At 38.9% G+C, this 17,839-nt stretch overlaps 1 protein-coding gene across 3 annotated transcripts in view; it reads right to left on the reverse strand.

The window, feature by feature from the left end:
* HERC2 (HECT and RLD domain containing E3 ubiquitin protein ligase 2) overlaps window positions 1-17,129 on the reverse strand; it is a 104,376-nt gene extending 87,247 nt beyond the window's left edge. For 2 of the 3 annotated variants that reach the window (XM_054654364.2, XM_054654362.2), the window contains exons 1-3: window positions 17,041-17,129; window positions 16,224-16,343; window positions 5,746-5,860 (exon numbers count right to left, since the gene is read on the reverse strand). In XM_054654364.2, the coding sequence (XP_054510339.2) occupies window positions 5,746-5,860; window positions 16,224-16,295 (187 nt within the window). In that variant the 5' untranslated portion in view covers window positions 16,296-16,343; window positions 17,041-17,129. The remainder of the gene's footprint in view (window positions 1-5,745; window positions 5,861-16,223; window positions 16,344-17,040) is intronic. The other variant, XM_054654363.2, reaches the window with a different exon arrangement.
* Between the last annotated feature and the right edge of the window lie 710 nt (window positions 17,130-17,839).

Here is a 17,839-nt window from a genome sequence, read left to right on the forward strand (position 1 = left end):
GACCCTGCTCAGCCCCAGTGGCTCAGAATATTTCCACAGTAACACCATAAATCTCACTGTTTCTCCACTCACCCACACGTCTAGAGATACACTTTGCAGGGTCTGGAGTTTTAGTTAGTGGGTAGAAGGATGCTGTGCCAAGACACAATTTACAGGCAGCTGTAGGAGAACTTGTTATGCTTTTCAACAGATCCTTGGCAAAGGATGACAACCAAGGGCTACAAACTTAGTCATTTAATCAAACTCCTCACTGCAAATAGAGAAGATCCCAGTCCAGGTGGGAACTCAAGCTGTGTATGGAATAAAAACAACCCTGGCAGGTAAATCCACAGGAGGATTTTTTTTCAATTGTCTGTATGAACCAGGAAGAGGAGCAATGAGAGAAAAAGTGGAAGGAAATGAGCTAAAAATCACATTAAAAGACCATGTCAAATTGTTCCACACAGACAGTTCACTAAACTTGCAAAAAAACTACTTGCTACACACATAACAGATAAAGCTGGTATCAGTCTAGACTGAAAGCAGCAACACAAACATCATAATTATGGAAGTTCTGTTATGCTTCATGAAAGATTTTTCAGAAAGAGGGGCAGGGAGGAGAAATAGGAGAAATATCTTGAGCAAAACCAGAACAGACCAAAGTAACAAGACACTTTTCAAAACAATGCATTCAAAAATACAATGCAGTGTGTCAGTATGATTTAACTTAATTTTGTGAATATTGTGGTGGGGGAAGCAACATAACATCTCCCTGAAAGACCTTTTTTCTTTATTATGTTTTAGTACACACCCTTATACCTCTACACTGAGGCAGGCAGGTACAGCCTGCAGTCAGAACTGAGCAACTGAAGTAACCCTTCTCAGCTAGAAATGAGCTCCCAAACCAAAGCACAGCAGCTCACCATGCCTGCACTATCTTGCACAGCCATGGCTTAATCTGGTATAAACAGAGCATAAAAAGGAAGCACTAAAAATGGAACTTACATTTCATAATCAATGAGGGAAAAAAACCTGACACTGCATAGTGGCCTCCACCACCTGTTCTAGTATGGTCTTGTGCTGCTCTGAAATGCCAATGAACTCATGTAGTTGGGAATCCCTCCATGGCAAGAGAAGGCCTGCAACAGTTCCCCTACAGATGTTGACAGGGCAAAAAGTCACACAATGTGCTTTAGAAAAGGGCTGTGTTTTATAACCACCCTAAACCAGTATTTGGTAGTCCCAGATCCAGGAAATATTTCAGCTGCAATATATTTTCTGTCAAAAATCCTTGATGTTTTACACACACACCTATATATATACACCTACATACACAAAATTGGTATTTGTTATTTGTGAGGGAAAGATATGCTTTACCATTTGCAAACCATACTTATACAGCTCTCTAGGTTAGATGATTATTTCTAATTAGGGTTAGGAGATCAGAATCTTAAGTTTCTTTTCTTCCCTGTATACTATTTTTTAATACATTATTGTTTGAATTTACAATAGAGCATTCTACACTTCTGAAGTCAAACTGTCCAACAGAGTGACTACAGACTTCCCTACCCTGCAGAGAGAATATGAAAATCCACAGCTGAGCACTGAATTCTTGAGTCACTGTGTACAGACCACAGCTGGCTCAGGGGAAGCAGAAGAGAAAAGTGCCACTTCTCACTTTTAACAAGTTCTCCCTTACACAAAAAAAAAGAAGACTCAAAGCAGGAGCCAGCCCACATCCCTACACACTGCTACAGTTTGATTTATAACGTGGTTTGTACAGCAGCCACCATAACCAATTCCCACATGCTGTTATTCTTGTCATAAATATTTTGTTTCTGCCAGCCTCTCTGGAATTGCTTGTGGCATTTGGACTTCATTTAACCTGCTTGCAGGTGCAACACTGCATGAGGTTTGTGTATTTAGAGGCACCAGGCAGAGAAAGTCCAACTTTCAGGAAAGGGGGAACAGAAAAGGAAGCCCACAGTGTTTACAAAAGGCAGAACAGAGATATGAAGCTGACAATTTTGTATTTTTGTTCTGGAACTTAAAATAGCTAAACAAAAGAGACCTGTGTGTCTTAAAGAGACTGGTATGTCTTAAAATTTTACAGTAACAGTTCTCTAACTTGAAGATTTAGTAAGAATAATATTATTTAATGTTTTTTATTATTTTCAGAAGCTGGATTCCAGTATACAAGGTATTAATCTAATCCAAATTTCCTGAGGGCAGCCTGATTGCCTTTGAAATACATGCAATGCTGAAAGTGCACCTGTATTTGGACATCACTACTGTCACAGCTGTGTCCTCAGATGGTACTTGGAAACATACAAACACATTCTGCTGAACACATTTATCAAATATGTTTTTCTTAAAGTGCCATGAATTCAAAACAAAGACCTTATTCCTAACCAAACATTCTTGCTAAAAGGAGGGGGAAAAAAAATGCACTACTTTTATATTCTTCCTAGAGGGAAAAGGGATGTTTTTTGCTATCAATAGCATGTTCTTCCAGTCTGCTGCCACTGCTAATATCCACTGACAGAATGAAGTGCCTCTTCTGAACAGTCCAGTCAGCATCAACAGAGAGCTATAGCACTAGTGAAGAAATATATTTATATATATGTATATATATGTATATATATGTGTGTGTGTGTGTAGTGGATGGGCTTAAATCAAAACTTTTTAAAAAAGACTGAATAAAAGGGACTACATACAGCAACCTCTCTTGTTCATCTCCAGATTAAGTCAATTTAGCAGCAAACTCTGAATATTGACATTACTCTATTACTTTTCATATGAAACCACTGGGTTTTATATAAATCTCATTACTTGTGTGGACTTTTCCCTCTTCTCTTGAATTATATTTGCAGATCATTTATGCAAAAAAGTAAGTACCAACTAAACAGACATAAATACTTTATATTTTCATTTCATGAAACTAAACTTGAGCTGCAAGTTCAGCGGTGCAAACTGACCCTCAGTTTTTCTGGTTCCATGATCAAACATACAACCTGATTGACAGTGACCTAAAATAGCCCCTTTTTTCCCCTCAAGCCTGGTTAGCAAGATAGCTGTATTTTAGAACCCTGTAGGCCAACACAACAGCCTTTATGACAACTAACTTCACTGAAACACAGTTCGTACATTAATCCTAAGAGTTAAGAGCCTGAAAAAGATTTATTTAAATTTCCAAACTACTGCAGTGTTTCAAGAGATATGTAGAAGGACATACATACCCTCCAGCTGTGGAAAGGAACAGGTATGATCTGTGCTATGTAAAACTTACACTTAACTCCTCCAGAAGCAAAGACGAGTGAAAGGCGATGTTTTAGTTTTTACCTTTGTTACTCACCATACAAGTCTATCTTCATTGGCACTAAAATAAACTAAATTAATTTTCCCCAAGTCTATTTTTCCCACAACAGTAACAGGTAAGTGATCTCCCTGGCTTTATCTCAACTCCCAAGCTTTTATATTTTATTTCCACCTCCTATGGAGGAGGGGCAGCAGGCAAGGAGCTGGAAGGGTGAGCACCTGGCTAAGGTCAGCCCACCACAATACAGTACTGGAAACAACAAGTGGCAGTCTGCCTTTACCACCACCCCACTATGCACATGAAAAAGCTTTCAAAAGCCTCATCAGAGCTTGGACATTTCAGAGTAACATAAAAGCCTTATTTATACAGTGAAGTGTCAGAAACTCTGTATTTTTAAATAAATGTTTTCTACAGTCTTCAACACTTTTTGAACCTTCTGAGACATGTACACACTTACATCTGGCATTAAAAAAATAAATTCTCATAATTGTTCAGAAGTGTCCTAAGAGTGAACAAACATGAAGTCATAGATGATTGACTTAGCACTTCTGGATTTTTATTTTATACTGCTGTCTATATTTTGCATCAGAAGTGACAGATTGCATTTTCCTAGCTGATGTTTCAAGGATTACCCTGAAAATTAAAAGCAATTATACTTTGACATCTTTCTATAAGCTTTCTCAGAATTACTAAAAGCACTACAGCACCATAATTAACTGAAAATCTCAATTCTCTGCAGCTACTTAGCTATAAAGATATTGGAAGAACAGTTTTCTGTCAAGGACTAGCACAGGCACAGCTCTAAAAAGCAACGTGTAAGTATCCAGCACAAAAAGATAATTTTGCAAAGCAAGAAAAAAATACATTATATAATTTATATATCTAATAAAATATAGATTATGTATATTTTAATATATATATTAAAACATATATATATATCTATATATAGTACCCTTCAGTACTACAGATGTTTGTTGTCCTTCTTCAACATGAAAGCACAGTGTGTTGAATTGTTTTACCACAACCACCACAACACCTCTATCATGAGCTGTCAGTGAACAGGAAACCATTTCCTACAATTCCTTTAGGAGGTAATATTTCCCTTTATTGCAAAAAGTTTACAATGCCTTTTGTTACTACACATGGAAGTAGCCAACCCAAAGAACAAACCAACCATTACTCTACCTCCACTCATTTCAGAGCAGCTTTGTAGTAGCCTTCTTGATAAGATCAGCTGTATTTTCACCCAGTGGCAACAATAATACTCCAAAGGGCCAGCAGCATAGGGAAGACAAAAGTTTTCTAACTCTGAAACACTTAGGAGCATAACCTGATTTTTACTACAGCATGCAGCCACTAATAACCTACAAAGCTTATACTCTTGATAAGTAAATGTATAATTCATTCTTCTTTCATAAATTATTTACTGCATCTTACTTCCTGTAAAAATTACCTCCTCTAGTCAAAAACACATCCATTCCTCCTATTTTTAAAGAAGGCATACTATAGGTATGAAAAAATTGTCCCCATGAGTAATTGAGCATTATTGGTTTGAAATATCATGTCTATTCCACAGTAGTAACAGATGCCAAAAAAATAGTTCACTGTTACCAAAGGCAGTATTTCTACCCATCTCCTCATTTATCTGGGAATTTCACAAATTACTGACAAAACTTATCTGACCACTTGGTGAGTCCATTTCAGCCAGATGAGGAAACAAATATTTTAGTTTTTGACCAGTTTAATTTTCTGTTCAGTACGGAGTTAAAAGAGCACCACTTATGTGGTGAAAATGAAAAAAAGGCAAGAGCAGAATCACTCCATTCCAGCATTCCCCATTGCAAAACAAAATCCACCCCCACCAAAGTAATCTCTCTAAGCAGATGTATTACTCTGCCACTTGCAATATTTGCAGTGTTATAACTGCTCTCAAGTACACTGGAAAACTTAAAAAAAAAATTTAAAAAAACCAAAACCCCCCCCCCACACCACACACTACATTCTCAGGCAGATCGTGGACAGTTTTTCAGCTGACCTTTCAGTTACTTGTTGAAGACTGTAAACAAAATTAGAAATAGCAGTATCAGCTTTATCCCATTCCTCAGTCCACTTCCTTTAAACAAAGGCTACAGCTGTAAACACACCAAGCATACCAAACAAAAAGACACTGCCAAGCCTCTCTCATAGTAACATGCCTAGTTATGAAGTTAAATTTCACAAGGCTAGAACAGATTTAAGCCTTCATTTGGAGGCTTGGACATTACCTTTTCATACACTTTTTAGAAATCACTTTCAATTGTATTTAATTCAAAACATTAACACCTGCAAATCATATAGACAGGTGATGATAAACAAAAGTCTTGTGACAGTATGAAAGCTGAAGTCCATTTTCAACACCACAGTGAAAGAAAAAAACGAACAAATTAAAAGAAGTTTAAAATTCATACCTTTTCTTGGAGGTAGTTCACCACTCTGTATTAATTCTGTTCCAGGATATACAATCTCTCCATCTTTTACCATTTCATTCCACAAGCCACACAATCCATCTCGTGTAAAAGCAAGCTGTTAAAAATAATACATTACATACAGTTACACACACTTTTCTCTCAAGGCAACTCAAGCTAACACTAAAAACACATCTGATTTTATACATCATCCCAGAAGAAAGAAAACACATGTACCATCTCATTGGAAATGAGATTTTGTGTGTGTGTGTGTGTGTATGACAAGGATTTAAAAAAAATCTTCAGAATCTCTGATTGTCTAGCTATGCTATTTTCAAATTAAAAGTGCAAAATGGTAAATTTTAGGTTCAAGTCCAGAAAAATGAACTTTTTTTTGGTGACAAGTTTTCATTAAAGGCATGGACTTGGTCACCCCAGAACTATCCAGCCATTCAAGATGACACCAGCTGGGGGGCAGGGAGAGGGTGTGGGGAGTCCTTTTTCTCTTCAGGAAAAGCTATTCAAACAAAGTCAAGCTGCATAAAATCCCAAGACACAGAAGCTCACAGTCCCCTCGCCAACCAGCAGCTGAAGAGCTGGGCATCTTAACCAGAATGATGACATCAAGGCACAGATTTGTAAATGAATTCAGCCAGTTCAATCTGGTCCTGCTGTGCAAAGCATCTCTCACCACCCTCCCTCCTCTTTCCAACTGCTCCAATGCCTCCTCTCCCACCATTCCAGATTATGGAATGGATCAGCCTAAAACCAGCAACACCCAGAGCAAGAGCAAAGGGCTGCTTGAGCCCAGGTCAGCTCCCAATACACTCTGTGCTCAAGAGCACAAATACTGGCAACAGAACATAGACTCTGCTAGCTGGAACCACTCACAAAAGCACTGGCTGTAACACAAGTCTCCTAATGATTTAGGAATTTGGATCTCCCTTGGAGAATCCTAATGAGCAGGACAACTTCTCTTCTATGGATGTTGTTTTTTGCTTTATAAAATGCTGCAGAACAGGTATCTGCATCCCAAGTGAATTCCATAATAACCAGGCTGTAATTCACAGCTATAAAGCATAAGGGAGGAGGGCAGGACACAAAACTGAAAAACAGAGTATTTTCTCCATACCACAGTGGTGCAGTGGACCACATTAAAAAAAAAAAATAAAAACAAAAACAAAAAATAAACAAAAAAACCCCCATAACACCACCAAAAAACACTTTTAAAATAAGAAAAGAAAATACAGCACTTGTTGAAGGTTCATTCAGAAGCTTCTTTGTGTTATGTAACTAGCAATCAAATCCAAAGTGTTTTAACAGAGAGGTAATACAAAGATGTGACTTGCAACAACTGCCATAAAATATTTACCACTACATAAAAGTCCACTTGTCTTGTGAAACAGCTCAAAATAAAATCATTACATTGTAATGATTAAGGATTACAGATATTAAGAGACACATCCACCAACAGGGCAGAGATTTGCTGACCCAGCTCATCCCAGTTAACAGGAATTAAAAGACAAGTTGCATGCCTTCATACCACTGTAACACACTAAATGCCCATAGTAATTTCTTGACCTCATATTGAGAATTTCATATTCAGAAATCCACTCCAACTCCGTATTAATGATCTCCATAATTCTTCTTTCAGCATAAAATATGAGTTGACACATTGTACTTGTCTGTCACTTACTATTGCCTGATCAGGGGCAGAATCATGCAGTGTGAGCTAGACATTATCCACCTTATCTGTGACTTATCAGTTGTACAGCACCAGACTCAAACCCTGACCATGCTTTACTGAAAGGTACAGTCCCTGTACTTCAGTGTTACACAGAACAAGGAGATTTTGCAAAGACCTGCTTTGTGTTCTGCTAAGAGCTTTACATTTGGCTTCATTTTTTTAAAATTGGAATAACCTGAAGTTGCATTTCAACAATGAAAAAAATCATTCACCATTAACTGATTTTTTTTATATTTATGAATATTTCAACAATAAATGGTTTTCACTTTTTCCTTCTTTAGATGTGGTCATATACTTTAGTGGGACACCTAGGGAATTTACTTTTCGTAGTTTTTTTCCTGTGTAAAAAAAGTAAAACAGTTGTTTCAGTGATTTTATTTCATATAGTGGTGATACATTATTTTTTTATCTTTCACCTGTAAAATGCTAACCTATGGTAAAATACAAGCTTGAAAAATAGTAAGTGAGGCAACCTTCCATATGGGCTGCATAATAAATTATAGTTTTCAGAAATTAAAGATCTTTTTCTAATAAACTGTCTTTTTCACACATTTTACTTTACATTCTCAGATCACCTTGGTATGGAAAATCATTCTCACAGCCCATAGAATCTAAATGTCTCCAGGCTTTGAATGCCAGATTCTTCATAATGTAGAACTGTTCTATTTCAGAAAACTTACTTATTACTTTTGAAAGCATTCATATAAAGCAGAATCAGGAACTGTTTTCTCCAACTTCTAATTCTTTTACACAGCACGAAGTTCACTCAACTCTTTCATGCAACTAAAAACTGTAAAAGTAAACAAAATTTCTTTGGCCTTGGGTTTGGTTCAAAGTCTTATCAAAGTAATTTTTTCTTGGTATGTTGCAAAAAGATAGAGGAACCACCAAGACTACGGGTCACAGAGTTCCACCTCCCTTCCAAATACCATAAGCAGCCTTCAGATAAACAATTTTGCCTACTACTTAGGTTGTAGTTAACATTTTGTCAGAGGTATCTGTGTTGGGGGAAGGGAAAAAATGAGACAAGTATGAAAGTAAAGAAACACTGGACTGACTTTACAGCAATAATCAAAGCAACCAACTGAACAGATAATTAAGAAATTGTATTTACAACCAATCCATCTGTCATAACACGGCAACTTAATTTCAGCTGTAACACAATTACTATTAATCTACTCAACATTCAGCAGGTATCTAGTATTTGCTATATATATTAGCCAAAAGTGAAAGAAAAGTCTGAGTTTTTAAGTGATAAATTATTTAAGCAAGTTTATTTTCATGATCTCAAAATTACATAATCACGATAGAAAATTTACTGCTCCCTTAAGAGAAATATTTCTTTTAGCCAAGAGAAATGGGGCGGAGTGGTTGATACAAAAGAGGGTCGTGCTGACATCCAGAGGGCCCTTGACAAGCTGGAGAAATTGGAGGATTGACCTCATGATCCTAAACCTCATGAAGAAGTGCAAAGTCCTACAGCTGGGGAGGAACAGCCTCAGGCATCAGTACAGGTCCAGTGTAGGCTCAGTGTGAGAGACATGGACAAAAAGGAGAAAGCCCAGCAAAGAGCCACGAAAATTATTAAGGGACTGGAGCTCCCTTTTTATGAGGAAAGGCAGAGAGAAAGGGTTTGGGAGGAAAGCTCATCTATATATATATATATGTGTATGAAATCTGAAGGGAAGGTGTAAAAAAGATGGATCCAGGCTTTGCTCAGTAGTACCCAGGGACAGGACCAAAAGGAATGGGTGTAAACCGAAATGCAGGAGCTTCCCTCTGACCACCAGGAAACACATTTTCCTTGTGAGAGAGAGACCAAGCACTGGCACAAGGTGCCCAGGGAGGTTGTAGATTCCCAAGTTTTGAAGATATTCAGAAGACATTCAAACACAGACCTGGGCACTGGACTCTAGGTGGCTCTTCTTCAACAGGGGAGTTGGACCAGATGACTTCCAAAGGTCCTTCCAATCTCAAACATTTGTGACCCTGTGAAACTTGCAGCTGAAGATAACACTCTTCTGTGTAGTGGAAAAGTGTCTGCTTTAACTTCCCAACCCTGCATTTTTTTCTTCCTACAGTATTTTATGACTTTCTTCCTTTGCTCCCACCGATACCTCTCATATTCAGTCATTCATAATGAGTCTATCACACATCTCAATGTTCAAACTAGAGAACTAAAACTCTGTTCAGAACAAAAAAAAAAAAAAAAAAAAAAGAAAAAAGGTACTTCCCTCCACTAAATTATTTGAAGAATCTTCACAAGGCAATTGGTGCTACAGTGAAAGACAAGAAAAACACACTTGGTGTCTTCATTGTTCCTGACATACTGGACATCCAAACATAAGAGCAGCCACTTGTGTTCTGTAAAGTCTCTCTCACTAGATTGCTTGATTCATATGAATATCTTTCCCTCTAATAATTTAGCAATTTCATTTGCAAATGTTTAAAGGGATGAATTTCAACTCAGTAAGTTAACAAATTAAGAATAATGAAGTTTTCACTGAACTTCTGCAACTGACAACAGTACCAGAGATGTGTCCTCTGTAAATCTCCCCCAAGGCCCTGCTTGCCCCATTACACACTTCCTTCCAAAGACCAGGACAAGAGCAGCTCTATACTCCATTACTACTATCCACTGCCTTGCAACTTTGGCCCATGTTCTTAATCCTCCTACTCATTCCCCAAGCTAAAAATCTCCCTTGTCCTTTCCCATGACATCTACTGACCTCTTCTCAATCCCCATCTCCTACGCATCTCACCTTCAGAAACCCCATGCCTCTTCCATCATTTGTCACACTTTCTCATCCCCAGACCATGTCTTGATCACTTGAAAGCCATATATCTCAACAAATCCACACTTCCCACACAGACCTAAGGCTCAGCCCTGCCCACTTATCCCAAACTAAAAACACAAGGGCCTAAGGAGACTTTAAAGTGAACTTCTACTGTAAACTGGGCTGCCTCCACTCTAATCTTTAGTTAATCTTATCTCTGCAGTAGAACTGTAATTTATTCTGTCTGGTACAACATCTGATTAAGTCCAAGGGGTATCTAGTTGGTTGCTGACATATGCTGCTGCCAGCCTCCAACAGGGCTGGCAGTGAAATTCCCGTCCACCCCTATCAACTTTTGACAATAAGACCCTGGCATTAACATTTCCTTCCATTTCAAGAAAATTAAATCTTGCAACCATAACTGGGTAAGCTCCTGAGAATTCTCAAAGCACTGCTACAATTTTGCTTTCAGTAAGTTATTTTAAGAATAATCAGCAGCTCTGATTTTGCTTTGAAGCCAACTATTTTAATTAGACAAACTCTATGTAGTACATTTGATTTTGTTATCAAGGTGGTTTCATAAACTTCCCTGCAAAAAGCATAGAAGCCTTCATAAAAGTTAACTTGAACTCAAGAGAAACGAAGCCAGGAAAATAAAATCACCCAAATGGACAAGGATTGACTTAGGTAGGATTCCTGGTTATATAATTGCACTGGAAATTTAAGAAACTGACTTCATAACCACAGAACATCAATATGGAATTTAAAATATAAGCTACTTAAATAATCATCACCTCAGAATTGTCAAGGGTAGTGGAGAATGTGTTCTTCTATTCCCTTATTTTTGCATTAGCCACTGGCTGTAATTTAAAAACTACATGAAAAATTTTCCTTGCTAGAAAAATACTTAAGTGAAAAACACTTTCAGCCCAGTAATACTGAAGAAAATCACAGAAGAAGAAGTCCTTTACTAAGTCTCTCTTCTGTTTTTGCTTTTCTGAATCCATTCAATTTGTGTTTCCTTTTTCATTGTTGTCTTAGTATTTTGTCCTTCCTTCCTCCCGTGCTGAACGAGGCATGCCCTGAGACCACAGCTGCTTATCACACCTATGCAGAGCACAGTGCAACATCACTGCACCTAAACACAGTGCTCAACAGCTCAGAGAGCAAAATCAAAAGGTTCAGCAGCCCCACATTACTGCAACAGATTTGGGGTTAAACTAGAAACATCCCCATAACAGCAGGGTGCTGGTCTTCCACTTGCTGGAAAAATTAACAGTAAATAGTCACACAGAAAGAAAAATTATGCAATTCCCTATTTTTATACATCTGAAGAATAGCTCTGTCTGAACACAAATATTTGAACCTATGGATTAAATCTAATTTCTCTAACCTATCACACCACATGGAGTGTTTTTCCCTCCATCTGGAAATCACTTATTTAGGAGAGACAGCACTACTTCAGTTTTAAAATAACTTTTAAAAATTGGTATCACAAAGTTCACTTCCTTTAATTACAAAGGAGTCCTCATTTGCAGTTTACTGTAAGAGCTTCCAAATAAGCCCTTCATTTTTTTGATCAGAAAACCAAAGCAAAGAAGATTAACAGGAAACAACAAAATAGAGACAGCAACTTTCACCAACTTCTTGCTTTTAATAGCCAAGACATCATTTCTTTACATAATCTTCTCACAAGTAAAGACACTGATCTTAATGTTGGAAGGTAGGATTTTCAAGAAAATACAAATGATGAATATAACTTCAAAGGAAGGGTAAAAAGGTTTCAAATTAATGCAACTCTTAAAGGTGGCTATTTAATTTCAAAAAAATTATTTTCATCTCTGTGACAAAAGATAATGACAGAAATAGTCTGCCAAGCATGAACTCCATCAAAACTGATGGAAATACTTCATTTTCCTATTGCAGACAGCTCCTACACCTTGACTGTTGCCTAAAGTTTTTCTCCACACTACAGGAAAATAAAAGTTTTTCCCTCTAACTCCTGCTATTAAGCACAACAGTTCTCCACAGGATCCAGAATAAGCAGCCTAATTAAACTCCATTTGAACACACACATGCATCCCATTAGCTCACAGCAATTCTAGTTTTTAGTTATTCATCCATCACTAATTAAAGGTCTCTGCATAAGATTCTAATTTAGTTGTACAGTACATCTATTTAATCAGAATTATTTTAAGCACAGTTTGATTCCACAAACTGGGTACCTACTGAGGTTTAAGTAAACAATTTTAATCTTCCCTTTTTATAATAAAGGATGTCTTCCTTAGGAACAGTCATTGAAACACAATCTCCCATGACACACAAAGTTTTGCTATAAATGTAATGGTTCCTACTAGTAATAGTCATCAATAGGTAGGCCTTTTCAATGCATTAATTCAAATCTAAATAAGTAACTTATAAATTCAAGCAACTGTATTAAGAATGATACATGAAAAAGTGGCCTGCACTAAAATCCACCTATTTCATAACTTCACAGGACTATTTTATTAATGATGATGTTATACACATCCTGTTGATATATGTCATAGGAGAACATACTACATATTGTGTACTGATGTTCTCATATTCAGCTGTACTACCCTGATATTTCAGCTGCTGTAACAGTCTATTTTTACAGATAACAGAGAGTATCCTATTTTGCTCCACCAGGAAATTTAGATTTTTTTAAGTAAAAGAAATGTTTCCGAGCACTTCAAAATTACACTAGTAGCCATAGATCATGCAAATAATTACAAAGTTTTTAAAAAGACATGGAGCAGTTACAGGTTGCATTTGGATCTTTGTGGAGCACTTTGGCTTCCTAAAATAGTATTGTTCAGTTTCAGAAAAAATAATGTAAGCAAAAAACATTGTGAAGATGCAGTTCCATTAACATTTCACACCATGTCAGGTAATTGTGCAGGCCAGAAGGTCACTGCTACTACAGAAGGACTTGTGCCTTTGATATTCACTTAAGAGCAGTAATAACATGCTACATCCCACTGCCTCTATCTCACAGTAGTAACATCCCAAAACTGAGTAAGAACATTTAAATTTGGCCTGGGCACCAGCTGCAACAGTGACGCACACAGGTGATTAAACACAAGCCATGTTACAATCCACATGTCACTCTTTTCTTATTGTATTAATGCCACAACATAGTACTTATTAATGCAAATAGTACTAGAATATTGTGTATTACACTATTCATGCAACATCTTCTTGAGCAAATGCAAAAAAGAATGCAATAATTTTAAGAGAGATTTCATTGGCCTAATCATCAATAACTGCCAGTTATCAAGTCTAAAAAACAAACTCTCTAGCAACAGTGACAAAGGAAAAAAGTAAAAAAAGAAAAAAGTACTTTGGAGATACTAGGACACCAAATGAAACCATTTTACTTCCAATCCTAGCAATACACCCCAAATTTTTTAGCAGCAGAATTTATTTTAAAAATTAATCAGTCTCTGTATGCCTCCTAATGTAATTCCCCAGAATAATTCTGTTTCTACAAGGACTGTCACCTACTCATTCTTGGACTGCTGTACACTGAGAAGTTAAAAATGTAGCTACAAAGTGAAGAGTTCCAGGGTCCAATTCCAAACAATCTGTAGTCATTTTAATCCTTTCACATAAATTTAGCATGTCTTCTTCAAACCTCTCATAGTACTGTGTTCACCTTTTCAATTCCTGCTGACAGTCTCTTGAGCACCAATAGGGCTCTTCTACAGCTGAGCCAGTAAAAACAAGCACATTAAGAAATCTACATATTCAGTACACATAGAACTTAAAGGATTAAGACTCAGGATTTATACCCATTAAAAAAAATAACCACACGCAGCTAGGTCATGCTAGCCAACAAACAGCTAAAATAATCATTCATGTAGTAGAAAAATTCTCCAGAGCCCAAAACCCCTGTCCTTTACAGAAGGCATCTGCCATTTAATACATTAAAAGATGCTACTCAAGATTCACATGCTCAATTTTTTTAAATACTGAACACACGCATCCAATTAAGAGTTCTGTGATGAGGACCTGTGTAATACCAAAAACAGGTAACCTAATAAGAAAATTATATTATACCCAGGAGGCCTGGCTTGTCTTCAGATTCCAGAGAAGTGATGTTTGCATCCAGCACATGACAAATCATTACTGTTCCCTTATTTCATTATTCTCATTATTCTGACTACAGCTTGATTGGAAGGAAAAAAAAAAAAAGGAGTACTCTGGCAATTAAGAGTTTAACTTGTTATTACACATAAAGAACTTGTGTAAGTAAGAGCATTTATTCATAGAAATATGCTACAAATGCAGATTTTTATTATTAAAAGGAAGTCTTGTAACACATCAACTAAGCTACAGTCTAATGAATCACAAATAATATCATTGCATTTATACACACAACTGAAAATAATCCATGACAACCGAAACCCTCCTATCAAAAGTTTGAATAATTAGTAAAAAAAAAGTGATGTAGAAAAAAAGGCACTACAAAAAAGGAAAAATCTGATATATCACATGAACAGTCACATTTTTCACCCCATATAATAGAGAAGAAAGAAAAGGCAATGCATAGTCAGCAGGTGTTACAAACAAAGGTTGCCACTTTTTCAGATAAATTTCCCTGTATTCAACAATCACTATATACAATATAATGTAATCTAAAAGCCACTCTTCTGAAAACAAAAAAAATATTTCCCTATTTCTTAATATGCTTGCCTCCAAAATGTTGTATAGCATCTTTATTTACTACATTAGAGAAACATCTGACTTTAGACTGAAACTTTTACTTTGGTAGGAACAAAAGATGAAAATAAAATTAATCTAACCAAATCAAGAGCAAGCCCTGTCATTGCATAGCATTTACATTCAAGACCTACTAAATAATGGAATCTCTTAGGCTATATCTGTCACTTCTGATTCCAATTTATCTTGTTTGATGTAAAATACTGGAGAAAGGCTGCTTTTAAATCACAACTGCATGGGGAAAATCCTTGTCTAACCATAAGAACAACTCAAGCATGTAGACTATCAGCAGGTAATCTGGGATTAAGTCACGAAGATGGAATTTTTAAGAGTTTTTTCAGGAGCACTATCATTAACAGTAACAAAAGAATAACACTGGCTGGCCCACCCCAAAAAGAATTTCACAGTTTTGAGTTGAAACTTGGAAAGGTTATTCAAAGTAAGAGATCTATACGCAACATCTGGGTAAAAGAAGGTGAAGACACAAGGACTTAATCTAGTTATTCATTTCATCTACAACAAACATAACTGACCCAAACTACTCTATTTCTCTATATTTTCCATTTATTTGCAAAACCTGATTTGAGAAAACATATTCATATCCTCCTCCTCCCCATATCACACAACTTTGCTAAATGAAGAAATCTTCTAAGACAAAAGAAAACTTTCATCAAATACTGGTATATTTCAATGAAGACCACTTCCATTTCAACCTTGTACCTTTGACAAAAAACTCAAAAAGGACAAAATTTAAAGGAACCTTCTATTGATAATGCAAACAACTGCAGCAAAATCTAATTTGAATTCTTCAAAATATAAATTACATTTCCATTGCCTTTCGCTTCAGTTCTCCTGTGCATTAAAACTGCCAGCTCATATGCAGGCAAGACATTTAGCAACAGCCTAAATAAGAATTTATAGTTCTAGCAGAAATGCCACATACTCTGCCAGGAGCTTTGACACTCAGCAAAGATAACACACATATGTAGCCCAGCTTGTTTCAAAGCAGAAGGGACTGGACTGAAAATGCAGATCTATTTGCAGATCAAAATAACTTGGTGTTTCTTCAAAGCCACTTATAAATCAGCATACCTGGGAAAACCTATACACTATCTCAAGAGCTGCAATCTTCTACTTGTCAGCTTTTTGGACTAAAAGCATCCTTGAACAGCACCTGAAAGGTCACAATGCAATATGACCAAAGTCCTTACCTGCAAGTCTGTCTTCAACCATTTGGAGTCAAACCTTGCTTGAGCAGACAGACAAAAAGAATCAGAAGACATGTTTCCTTCTTCAGCCTTCTCTCCAGGCTGGCTGAGCAGCCCAACCTGCTACAGAATGAGCGGAGAGAAAGAAAAAATAAAAAAAAAGGACAATCTAGCACATGAAGTAAACCACACAGGGTTATTTTTGTTCAGACTAGGACGGCTTCCACTTGATCTTTAAAAATGTATCATGAAGAAGGACCTCGTTCGTTCACATCCCCTGAATTTGCACGGGGAGAGGAACGCGCATTAGGAATACTACCTGAACCCAGAAAAAAGCCTGCACATCCCCTCCCTGTCACACCCGTGGGAAGGAAGCCTCCCTTCTGCTGCGCTGAGCCACACCGAAGGCCTTAACGCTGCCCCTCAGCCCCGTAAGTGGTGCATGAAATAAATAATTGATCGCAGATTACGCAAGCCGCAGGCCAACATAAAGCGATTATCAGGGTCACCCGCACCCCCTCCTCCCCGCGGCCGGGGGCTCCCCCTCTGCCGAGCATCCCACCCCCGCGCTCCCGCCCCGCTGTCACCGCCCTGACGGCTCCCACCCGCCGGGGCAGCCCGGCGCCGGGCCGGGGGCTCGGGGAGCGGAGGCAGAGCCCCGCCCGGGCAGGGGTCGCCGCGGGGGCCGGCCCTGCCCCGCCTGCCCCTCCCGCGGCGCTCCCGGGATGCGGAGCGGAGGCCGCGCTCCCCCGCCGCCGCCGCCGCCCCTGCCTCCCGCCGCCCCCGAGCCCGGCGGGGCTGCCGGGGCTCCCACACTCACCGAGCAGCCGCGGCAGCGACGGCGGCAGCGGCGGATCCGGCTCCCGCTGCACCGCCGCCCGCTCGGCCCCGGGTAATCCTCGCCCCTCCTTCCCTCGCCCGCCCACCCCCCACCCCTCCGCCGGCGGAGCCGCTGGCCGATCCCTCCCTCGCTCCGCCGCTACTGGAGACGGGGAGAGTTCGGCCCCCCGTACGCCAGCGGCGCTCCCTGCCAATCGGGAGAGCGGCGGGAGGCGGGACATCCTGTCCCGCAGCGGGGCGGGCAGCGCCACGGGCAGGCGGGCGGAGCCGCGCCGGTAGTAACGGGATGAGAGCATCCTTACAGCCGGGATGCAGAGATTAAAAAAAAAAAAAAAAACCAAAACCAACAAGGGTTGTTTAAGTCATTGAAGGGCCATCTGCAAACTGTACTGTTGACTTCTTAAATAAAGTAGCTTTAAAGTGTTGCAGACGAGAAAGGTTAGTAAGGAGTAGCCCGGAGGCAAACAGAATCTCAGAGTGGGAAAGGTTGGAAGAGACCACGCTGGGGCATCTGGTCCAGCCTCCCTACTGAGGCAGGGTCATCCTGGAGCAGGTGGTGCAGCACGGTGTGTCTGTCTCTGGAGACATCCAGAGCCCACCTTGCTGCGTTCCTGAGTAACCTGCTCTAGGTGACCCTGCCTTGGCAGAGGTGTTGGACTGGATGACCTCCAAAGTCTTTGCCAACCCTAATAATACTGTGACTCTGATTGTCCTGATGCTTCCTGAATATCTCCAATGAAATGGACTCCACAACCCCTCTGCACAATCTGTTCCAGTGC

The sequence above is a fragment of the Agelaius phoeniceus genome, chromosome 2 (genome assembly GCF_051311805.1).
Source record: "Agelaius phoeniceus isolate bAgePho1 chromosome 2, bAgePho1.hap1, whole genome shotgun sequence".
Lineage (NCBI taxonomy): Eukaryota > Metazoa > Chordata > Aves > Passeriformes > Icteridae > Agelaius > Agelaius phoeniceus.